This window comes from Centroberyx affinis, unplaced genomic scaffold, assembly GCF_046629955.1.
Source record: "Centroberyx affinis isolate AG114_WGS23_722 - 3 ecotype Tasmania unplaced genomic scaffold, CSIRO-AGI_Caff_v1 ptg001398l_1, whole genome shotgun sequence".
Lineage (NCBI taxonomy): Eukaryota > Metazoa > Chordata > Actinopteri > Beryciformes > Berycidae > Centroberyx > Centroberyx affinis.
In genome coordinates, this window is record NW_027279880.1 from 53,559 (window position 1) to 65,632 (window position 12,074).

Genomic DNA, 12,074 nt, shown 5'->3' on the forward strand with positions numbered 1-12,074 from the left:
CTTTTCCCCTCTTCTTCTTTCTTGTAGGTGATGAGCTCCATCAATCGCTGAGTGGGATCCTGACAGACGGAGGCGGCTGCTTTTTGGGCCATCCCCCCCCCTCCCCCACACACACACCCTGCCCTCCCATATTCCCATAACCACCTCCCTCCAAGTTGTTTCAGCGTGGCTCAGCTCTCGTCTTTGGACTTTAACTTGGGGACCTGAACCTCACAGACTGCCAATGCTCACAAGGAACTGCCTGCTGCTGTTCCTTTGGTTTCTCCTCGACGAAGGCTCGGTCTCCTCTCTGCGCCCGCCTTCGCCGCCGCTGAGCAGGAGCCGGGCGGGGAGGGAGCGTCCCAGGAGCCTGGTGGGCCCGATGAGGAATGGGGCGGCTGGGTTTCAGCGGGTCAAGAGGGGCTGGGTGTGGAACCAGTTCTTTGTGCTGGAGGAGTACATGGGGTCAGACCCGCAGTACGTGGGCAAGGTAAAGAGCCTTATTCCTCCAGTTATTTATGGCATGGGGAGAAGTCATAAATCACATAGTAAGGGGCTTTGGAGAAATTGAATTGGTGGTAAATGGAGGGAGCGATAGAACGTGAGACAGATGAAATAGGAGAATGGGAGGGAGGGAGGGAGGGAGGGATGGCAGGAGTAGAGAAGCATGTTTGAATCTTCTCTGGTGGCCATCGCCGCCACGTGTCTATTTTCACTTTGCCCCCCGAAGCCGGGCCTTGCCATTTTAATCTCGTAATGCTCTTGTTTTTTGAGACGTCTCCTTCGGTGAGTGTTTTCAGATATTTAATGGTCTGAGACATATGGGGGGGGGGAGGGGGAAATCTATACATGCTTATGGATCCGTGCCAGCATTCATATGTCGGACTTGCATTTCCATCGCAGACACACATGACATTGCAGTGGTGAGAGAATCGATGACCTGGTAGGAATAAATTTAAATTATGGCTCCTGTAAAGCTGTCAGGACATCATAGTTATGAGCCGGGGAAGATGCTGACAGCAATAAAACCATAGAAGAGACCCAATAGTCTGAGCTGAATTTCAGGATGAGAGCCACACACACACACCCACACCCACACCCACACCCACACACACACACACACGCACACCCACTCCATTTGTTCCATCCGAGCCTTGGCGGTCTCTGTTTTTAGTATAGGATTTTTATTCTTCTCTGCTGTGGCTTAAGACATTCGTAACTAAACTCTGTGGGGGTTTAAGGCTGAAGTTGTAATTTGGCACTCCTAGCTTACACAGGATAATAGTAAGACTGACTTATCTGCCCCAGTGCCGCTGCAATCAGCCCTGACGAGCCGCGCTGTTTGTGGAAGTCTCCGAGGCTAAAGGCAGGGGGAGGGAGGCTGCTGTCTGCCGCACTCCTAAGTCACTTAATCCTGGGCTGCTGCACCGCTTCAAAATAATTGACTGATTCTCTGCCATATGAAAGGCATTTGGAGATGAGATCCTTGGACCTCTCTCAAGACAATCTCAAAGAGGGAAAAGCTTTTGCCGCGAAATAATTGCGGCCGTAACGGGATAAGAGTCAGCGAGATAATGCTTGGACGCTGGGAGGGCGGGGTGTTAGTGACATTTCTCCCAAGGAGTTATCAAGCGCAGACACACGAGGCCCGTAATGGTGACAGTTTTGTTTTCAAAGCACATAAATGAACTCTAATGGACCGTGCGGCTTTGTGCTATGAATGCCCGTCCTACAATACATCAATGCTTAATTGTGGCATTGCATTCACTCTAGAGTGTAAACATGATTACCATTCATTAGTTCCAGAAAAGACTTCAGCAACACGGCACAGGGTGATTTATTTATTTATTTATTTTTCAGCTGGCTTGAATACACATACAGTACATGCAGAACAGTTTATACAAATTATAGGCCCAACGGCAATTAACTATTATGATAAATTAAAATAAAGCCTATTTTTTGTTATCCTGATTACTGTGCCGGGGGGCTTGGCCACAAACAGACTGCTGAGAGACTCAAAGGAAAAAGCACCTTGCCAGCGACTGCAATTTTGTTGATTTTTTTAAGCGGCGTTTTTATTTAAAAGTCTTCCCCAGTTGAGACTGAAATGATAGTGGTGGGAGTGGTGGGATTTGCTTCAAGATGGCAGTGAAAATATTAAAAAATCTGAGTTATCTAAGCCTACGGAGCACCTGAGAGCCGGACCTCATTAGTAACTGTTTTACATTGAGCTTCCTGGATCAATACGGATTATGTGGTTTTCTGTTTTGCCTCTCAATGCCATTACACTCTCAAAGAGAAACAGTATTATGCAGGAACATCTGATTCTTGTAAAGCAGTAGAAGCCCTTTTTATTGTTAGTTGTAATTCATGATCAAAAAGGAGAACATGCACAAATTGGGCTTTTTTTCTGGCTTACTGTGGCACTGACGCTAAAGGGAGAAATCTCTCTGAAGAAGGGAAAAAAAAAAAATCTCTGCTGGCTAAAAACCCCCAGCGAAGATAACCAGTGTCCATGTCCACAGCAACATATCAAACCTCTAATGAGATACGGATACAGTAGAGAAAGTCCCAGTATCACACAGTATCAGGTTCCATGTATACACCTTCTCTTCTCACATTGCAATCATATCAAGGGCAGAGGCAGTGTGGGTAAATATTAGCCTTGTGTCACACAAGTGCAGGGAATGGCAGAGGGAAAGGGAGAACTAAAAAAAAAAAAAATCTGTTATCCGTCTTTACAGGCTGTCTGGTCTATTTTGGATTAATGAATGCAAGCAAAGCAGCATTTCTTTTCTTCTGTGACACCAGTGGGAAAATATGCCATGTCTGCATTTCCACTTGTTTTTGTGGTATAGTTGGACTAACACAATAAACATTTAGACTTCAGCTTTGATACCGTTAAAGCATCGACCTCATTTTCTGAGAACAATCAAGCTGTGAAAACTGACAAGCAGAGTAATCTATTCACATTGCTTTTGTACACAACATACTACATCTTAATATCCCTGCCAAAATTTGCATTTCCCTGTCTTAATGGTTGTTTGCCCAGGCAAGTTGACTGAGAACATCGTTCTCATTAACCATCTGAGGCGGAGCTGGCAGATGCTGCAGGAGAAGCGAAGGTTAACAAGTAAACACCAGTGATGCAGGCCAATCAGTAACAAGATACATCATCCCTTTGAAAATTTGACCTTTAATTATAGCGTCCCCATCAGGCCAATCAGTGTAATTTTTTAAATGACAGAACGCAGCGCCAAAATGCGTCATCCCTCCAAGTTTCATCAAAATTGGACCAGTGGTGTGTGAGATATTACATTACATATGACCTTTCATTATAGTGCCTCCATCAGGACAATCAGCGTAATTTCCAAGTAAAGCTTAATGTGTATATAGGGAGGGGAAAGTTGTCATGTGTTTGTGATCAAACCTGGCAATCAATACGAACTGAATGGTTTGCACATTTCATATTACACAACATGCAATTACACCTTTATTGCCAATGAAATTGATCATTATCTAAGTGTTTCAAATGATCTGGCATCAAAATGCAACGCTATAGGCTTCTCAAATGCTTTGAATTTGGTCAACAAAGCATAGAGCGTGGTGTAACCCCGTTGAGTATGATTGCTCTCCATCATTCTAGAGATGTGACACAATTATATAGTGCAGTAGCAAGGCTGTGGCTCTATTGTATACATATCTGTACAATGCCTTTGCAAAAAAAAATAAATATGTTGCTTCATTTCATTCCTAACTGATGCGCCTCAGTGTCGCAAAATATCAGCTATAAAATACCCCCTATGGGAAAATGAATGGTGATTCATTTTTTCTTTGAATGCAACCAGCAGATGGCGTAGGTTTACATTTCCCTCCCCATTGCAAGTTTGTGTCAATCGGATTTATGGTGTAGGTGTTAGCGCATTTCAGTATTTCAGATTTGGTCCATTAATTACAACGCCCCCGTTAGGCCAATCAGTGTATTTTTTTAAACGCTGGAACACGGTGTGAAGATGCATCATCCCTACAAGTTTCGTCAAAATCAGACTAGTGGTGTCTGAGATATCACCCGAGATTTCACGTTTGACATATGGACGGATGGACAGACGCAGCCCAACACACCCCCATTTTATTTATCCAGGTCAATAACATACTTATACTGTTGACCACTGTTGGTGTATTTTGTTTCAGCAAGGTACCAAACTGCAATTGCTCCAAGGAACTTCAACAGCAGTTATTCGGGGAAGGGCTTATTTCATTTCTTTTCCCTGGCAGACTCAAAGTGATCACCCAGGGGATTTGAATTTTCAACCTCCAGGTCACAGGCTCTCCTTTGTGGAAGATGTTTCTGCTATTAAGAGAGAATATATTTCATATTTACTTGTGAAATACTACAGTGGAAGCAATTGTAGTGTAAATAAAAAGGAGAGGTCTACCAAGGCTACTTGGGAAAAAAAAGGGGGGTTGTTACCAAGGGTGCTCTTGGAGGATGGGAATTAGAAAGCTATTATTCCGAGGCCACTCTACTGGGTGAAAAGCGGTGTAGTGTAAATCCCAAATTCCACTGTCATAAACAGTAAACAGAGAAAAACAACAACAAGCGTTTATAATGTCATAAGAGAGCAGTCCACTGTGTCTCCTCTAACGGTTTTAAAGAGACATAAATAATTATTCTGTCACTTGTGATACAAAGGAACCACAAAAACAGATTGATTAGAAATCACTTTGAGCACCAAGAGATCACATTTAATACATGCCTGCATGTGGAGAAAAACAAACCCCAAAAATACTGACGATCTCCTGTTGACAGCACGTATATCACTGCAGATCAGCAATTAAAGCCCAGATGGCTTAGGGGCATAATGTAACAACCTTGTGCCGTCACAATTAGATAATGCTGTAGCTTTTCTTATGCTGAGCAATGGTTATCTGCAAGAAAAAAAACTGCCATTGGTTTTGTGGCTGTATATCAAGCCCAGCTCATTCCTCTCAGTCTCTATTAAACTCTCCGCTGAGTTCAGCAGCTACTCTCCAGCATTTCTTTCTTCCGTCTCCATCTGAATATAATGGTTATGAATGGCTGTTAGACACAAAAAAAAGTCCTATTTTGCCTAGAATTATAGTGGTGTGGCCATTCAGAGCCCACTTTAAGGAACTGTGCTTGTCAGTTTGATGCATGATAAACATAATGACCACTTACAATTGCTGGAGGCGTAATCAAAAGCAGCACATCTCCCAGGCTTGTGATGCTGCTGCTGACAATGTTTCAATTCACTGACTCAATGGTACAATTTTGTATTGTCAACACAGGATACAGCGCGTCTCTGTGATTGAAGTGGATGCGTTTTGTGGCGAGGCAAAAAGGGAATTAATGAAAATGTGTAGAGTATATTCCCTGTTTCAACCACTGTCTATTAATTTATTGTGACTTCAACTTGTGATAGCACATTGCACATAAAGGCTTGAATATATGAGCAGCATCGGCTGAAGAAAACAGCACTTTTTGTGCAGGGATAGAGAGAGAGAGAGAGAGAGAGAGAGAGAGACCGCAGAGAGAGAGACCATACAGAGCCTTTCAGCAGAATCCTATTGTTGCAACCTGATTGATAAAGGATTGGTTGGACCTGTATGAGGGTGGCTTGCTCTCTAGACTCACAGTGTATCTAAAAAGGCTGTGCTCAGTGGGACTCCACTGTGCCACCTCCCCTAAAAAGCGACACCACAGAGCAACGTTTTTTTCACATGAGTCGGGGGAACATGAGAGCAAGGCAACGTGTGAGACTCGCTCAGAAGGGACCAAACAAATTATACAGCTGGCAAGAGAATGTAGTGAGGGAATCAGTTCCATAGAAACTCACCAAGGCTGCGGCCATTATGTTCCGAAAAGACTTCTCATACCCATAACAATGACATGCATTGTAGATTAAACAGAAACCAATCAATTTAAAGAGAGTCACGGTGAGGACCGAGGAAATGGAAGGAAAATCTCTGATACTAGCCTTTATGACAATAGTGAACATGCGATGGCGTGCGGTGGCATGCTCCGGTGCCCAGTTCCTCACACATTTCAGGGAAAAGGTCGCTCATTTAAATAAAAGTCAATACACCACTTTTGCTGGAAAGGGCAGCCTTGCTTCTCCAACAACTTGTTTATTCGCTCGCTTCCTACCTCGACAGGGAATGACCATCCCTCTTTTTATTGATGGCTCTTCCTCCCAGTTACACCCAACATCTGGCTGAGATTTATAACTGGTGTGGAGCCCGCAATTTAATCTATCAATGAGAACCTATGAGCAGGACATAAAAACCTTTTCAACAAGACTTATGCCCTGATTGATCACCATGCCCAACAAAGAGAGACTCCATCATCTGGCCATATGAAATTTACCAGCCTTACCAGCGCTAAACTACAGCGCGTTCCACGTCGTTAAAGATGCCTCGGTTTAAATGCTGTGGAATTTAGCTGTAAAATGCTTCCAAACATGCAGGAGCTCATAAAAGGCTGCATCCCCGTATAAGTGCTATGATGATGATAGCCGCTGTTGTAAAATACTTCAGTGGGGCTGATTGAACAGCGGCAGTTAATTAACATTTACTCCAAAATCACAGGCTCCATAACTTGAATGCTCTGCACCGGTTCCAATGCAGAGGTTTGTTCAGTGACCTATAAGCTGAGCAAGGTTACTAAGTGCAGAGTCCGAGCAAAGTGCCAGACAATTATCCTGTTGATACATCCATGATGCCCATGAAGCATGTCTAATGCAGTAACTGAGTGTCTGACACGACAATACTGCAATCACTGAGCTAGGGAGCATAGCATACTAGTGAGTGTGTGTATGTGTGTTCAGCGATTAGATGCATCAATGTCGCTGAAATTATTTCGTGACAGGCGTTGGACGCTGAATTATGGAAATATGTTTGGATGCAGGATGAAATGTGTGGATTACGTTAAAAGTGAAAAACACTGGTGTAATCACACATCCAAGATCGCTTTCATACTATCCTCGAATTGATCTAGAAATCTGGTGCCAAAGTAATTCACGGTGTCAGATGCAAAGTAATTTGAAAGGATTGCTCCGCTGAAAATTATGCATGAGGTTTGCCAGTGATTCAGTTGCTCGTTAGAACATGTTAAGAAGTTGAGGGCATTTACAAGTGTAATGTATGTTGATGATGAATGTCGTGAGAAGTTGTGAAAAGAGCGGCTGAAATGAAAGCTAATGACGTCGTTCATCTGTCCTGCCAAAGTAATACCTTTCCATATATTTTTCTCCTCTTTGGTAATGGACTTTTCCCTTGAATTGCCTGGAACATATTTCCAAATGTTTCCCTAATGTCCCAATCAGTATCACTTACTGGCCTGATCAACATTTTCTATTTGTACCTTGACATTGATGGGCGATATTGTTGTGATTCTAGGCAGAAAATTACATTCTGTACATTGTATCAATATTGCTATATTGTTTAATCAAGTGTGATATGAGAAAAGGGAATCAAGCCTCAACCTCAGCCTCGAAGATCAATAACTATCATGTAAATTAATGTGATGTGTCAGGCATCACTCTTACACCATGTTGTGTTCTATGCAAAATATAGATCATGTCATAGAAAAACAACATAGGCTTTAATTAGAATGAATTTGTTGAACCTGCAGTAATTCTGCAGCTTATAGCATCACATTAGTCCCTTCAGATCTGGGTAACGATACTATCAACAGTCTTGGCTGCAAACTTCATCCCTCTACAAGCAGTGGATGTGATGTTTGTTGTCAGAGTTTTGATGAATGCCTGTTTACTGCTGCAGGTGAGATGTGGAGAGTGCTGAACTGAGCTGATACAGCTTCAGAGCCGGATCCAGCCGAACTGCTTCTATCTGTTGTGATGCACACTGTATCTGTCAATCTATCCCATTTTGTCTTCCCTCCCTCTAACACACACACACACACACACACACACACACATACACATTTCCAGCGGTTGCATATCTAGCAGTATAGCATCCTGGTGAGCTCCCCAGTGTGTGTATTTTTTTTGCTCCATCCCTATTACCTGACTGACGCATGTCACAACCCAGATAGCAAGCATCTAGCTGTCAGCAGCTAAGGAATGGCTCGCAAGCCAATATCGATCAGCTATAATAAGCCAGCAGCATCTGCCACAGTGGCTTCTCCACTGGTGGCTCGCCACTGCACCGACTACCTGCGAAAACGCACCGTGCCGCCAGCAGTCATGACACAGTGTGACATGGCACCGGCCTGACAGCGCATCAAGACACTTTCTGCCACCCTGCAGCCACGGTGCCAAGCTGCTGCCGCTCCTCTGTCGCCCTGCTGCTGGGCTGGTGGGACAGGGGGTGAGGAGTAGTTGGATTGAGGCGTAGATTCAGGCTGAATAACGAATAGGAGCCAAAAAATAAATTCAAGATGAGCGGTAGGCTAGTGAGGCGAATGTGTTACATCGATAAACAACGGCTTATGGTTTGAATTCTGGTGGGGGACATGCATGCCATGTCCTGATCAAAGTCTAGCCCATCATTAAATATGGATCAGACTCACTTTATTCACCTCAAGTACACACGGTTCCCACAGGCCTTGAAAACCCTTGAGTTTGTGAATTTGAGGAAAATAAAATAAGGCCTTAAACGTTTTGGAAAATTTATGTTTAGCCTTGAAAGTACTTAAGATTTTTCATTAAATATGCACATCCTGGGAAAATCCCTATGATGGATATTAATAGTGATGTTGAACTTTGGTAGTACCTTGGGTTGTGTAGCTTCCTGGGCATGATATAACCTCAAAATCTGTGATTCTCTGTTATCTGTTGCTCCGGTAGAGGAGAATGGAGAATTGTGTTTTTTTCTCTCTCCATTCACTGCCATTATATGGCAAAGCAGGTCTGAAAATCACAGGAAACTTATGATGATGGAACAAAGAAAATAATACGTTTACCAATAATTGTAAATAGGCTGAAAATAATGACTTGTTTTATATATATTGGCAGAATCTGCTTTGTCAAAGTCCTATCTTCCACCTCTTTCATGTCTAATTCTGACCAGTGACATGTCTTACCCCCAAAACATGCCCATTTTGAGTCTTAAATTTCACCAAACAAGACACTTACAGTCATTGCAAAGTCCTTGATGTCCAGGCAAGTGTGAGTACAATATGTCTACAGGAGTTTGTCTTGTACCAATTGTTTGGGACATATTGACATTGTACATAGTAGCACAGAACATACTGACTCATAGTTAAAGAGGACCTTTCATGTTGAGGTCACCATGGAAGCTCTGCTGCTTACCTACAGAATATCACAGTGGTGTTTATCTCTGGTAAACAAAGTAAATCAACGTACTTAATGAAAGAAGTTGATTTGCCATAATTATTCTCATGTTTATTTCAAGTGGGATGAGGAAGGTGGCAACAGAAGGACAAGAGCACAAGAGCAGTGGAGGAACAGCAGGAGAATAGAGCAGGACTGGTAGAGGAATGGCAAGAGGTGCTAACAAAGACTGGGGTTGTTGCAAATCCAACACAAACAAAACACTTGCATTTACTTGAGTTTATACTGGAAGTTTATACCTGGAAATATCTCACCATCTCAAACGGATACATAAACAGGCGGCACAGTAAATGGCGCTCCAAGGTGGAAAGAACAACTGCACTCTTTCAGGATGTTTACTGATTTGTAAATTCACTTGCTGCTAGAAGGTTGCTGGCCCATTCAGGGGGACAATGTTGGCTCGCTATCTGTGAACAGTTACGGCTTCCATATGCATTCCTGACATGAGGCCCACGTAATCCTGGTTGCAGAAATCCAATTACAGCGTTTTCTACAGAGGTTGGTTACATTCACCACTGAAATCGCTCAAATTAATCAATATGCGAGTCTACTGCATAACCAATGAGGAACCGAGCGCCGCAAATCCTGCAAATAGCAATGGTGTTCAGTGGAGTTGCACTCTCTCTCTGAACGAGCCCACAGCACTGGAGGAGAATTCCCCTGTAAAGCACAATCACTATCCTCTGGGTGTGTGCCTGCGTGTGCCACAGCCGCCACAAACAAGCTATATTTCCCTGTTTGTACCTGAGGTTGAATAGCTGCAGTCAAGAGAAGTTTTCTGCACTGGTGGTTAATAAGTAATCAATTATGGACCTGTCTATATCTGTTTCAACTAGCAGACTGATGCACTGGCTGACTATCTTGCTTTGCTTCAGCTGTTCTAGACAACACAGTAAGGCAGGGTGGTGGTTAGAGCAGTGGTTCTCAATGTGGGGTCCGGGGACCACCAGGGGTCCTTGAGGGGGTTCCAGGGGGTGCCTAGCAAATTTACGAATTGTTAAACTTCACCATTATTTCATCATTTCAAGCTAACACAATTAGAGAATGTAGAAGAATGACTGTTTTGATCATAGTTTCACTGTTATCTCTCTACCTACAATACAGATTGTCATGGGATTCTGGACAAAATCATATCTGACAATAAAAATATTCTCAGATTTGGGTGCGAGAGACAAAATCTCATCAAATGGGGGTCTGTGGCTCTAATGTGGACTAAATTAGGGGTCCTTGATATGAAAAAGTTTGAGAATCACTGGGTTAGAGAGAATATCCTGTAAATTAAAGGTCACAGGTTTGAAACACCTAATTTATGTCCATAAACATCCATGCATCCTGGCAAAGTGTGCTTGAGCAAGACGTTGAACCCCTACCCGCTCAATCATTGAAACTTGCTGTGGATAATAGCATCAGCTAATTGCCTAAAATACATTATTTATGCTAGTCTATCTTGGCATGAGAAGTGCTGAGCATGGAGCAATCATTCAAGATAAAATTTCATGAACATAAACATCATTACGCTCGCAGTAGGTGAGAGTTTTGATGATAACAAGAGACTTATTTATGTTCTTTTTATAGCTGCTATGTCAACTGATGCCGTGAGAAGAGCAACTTGCTAATTACAGCGATCATGAAAAAGCGAAAATTGTTATGCATATAGGAAATTCTCGCCTCTCTAAAGCCATATTATCCACATATATCGTGCTGTGTGTATGTTACCGCCCAACTCTCTCACTTTCTCCTCCTCTCATTCTGTCTTTATGCACATGCGCCATATGTTAGCCAAATGTATGTTTGCCTTTTTTTGGATTTACATAATGTTATCACTAATGCCATCATTTGAATTCAGCACGCACAGACTTAGTTTTGTTGATTCATGTGTTATAGCTTGGAAAATAACCATGGCTCTTTTTTTCCTTTTTTTTTGTAGTAAAATCACTTATTTTCTTTTGACATACTGTTGAGAAGCTTCTGGCTGCGATTCTGCCTCTTGTCTGTTGGGCCCATTGGGTTGTGCTGTATAGTTTAAAAAGGGCCCTTGTCTGCCTCCCTATTAATGAATCTCTTTATATAATTGATTACCATTGTTAGAGTAATGGAATTTTTAATTAATATCAGTCAACTTTTCCTTCTAATTAATGAGGCAATGTGCCTATTCTTTTTTTTTTTTGGCATTTGCATTTCTTTTTCATCTTTAATTGTGCAGTTATGAATCGATTTGCAGGTGCCTCTCCTGAGTACCTGTATTGAATAAACTGCAGCTGTGAAGAATAGATGCCAAGCTGTTGTTTTTTTTTTTCATATTTTTGATGGGTTTTTTTTTTGTCATTCCAAGTGAGGCAATCAAATTTAACCTCTCCATTATTCATAGATAGACAGTAATGGTTTATTTCATAGTACACCAACAAATAATTGCATCCACCTTACAGGATGTACTTGCGTCTGATGCCGCTTAGGACAATTTTTACTCCCTGAATCGGAATAACATTCATGAGATTGAGGCCTGGATCTACAAAGAAGGGCACAAACCATGACTGAAAAAAATAATAATAATAAAAAAGTCTCCAATTCTGCACCCAATTTGCCAGTACCTGCTGTACTTAGACCATGCTTGAAATGTGGCATCAGACTCAAGGGGAAAAAAGGAACAATATTTTTTGGAGGTGAATTAAAAGTAGTCACATTTAACAGCATACCTAATGTGACAGTGCAGTAAAAAGCTGTCTCCCTGTTCCTACAGATACTTTCAAATCTTTTTAT

General features: G+C 42.3%; 1 protein-coding gene across 1 annotated transcript in view; it reads left to right on the forward strand.

Annotated features, from left to right (window-relative positions):
* The first annotated feature begins 223 nt into the window (after positions 1-223).
* Positions 224-12,074, forward strand: part of LOC139649816 (cadherin-12-like) — a 57,905-nt gene continuing 46,054 nt past the window's right edge. The window contains exon 1 of the mRNA XM_071526318.1: positions 224-469. Within this exon, the coding sequence (XP_071382419.1) occupies positions 224-469 (246 nt within the window). The remainder of the gene's footprint in view (positions 470-12,074) is intronic.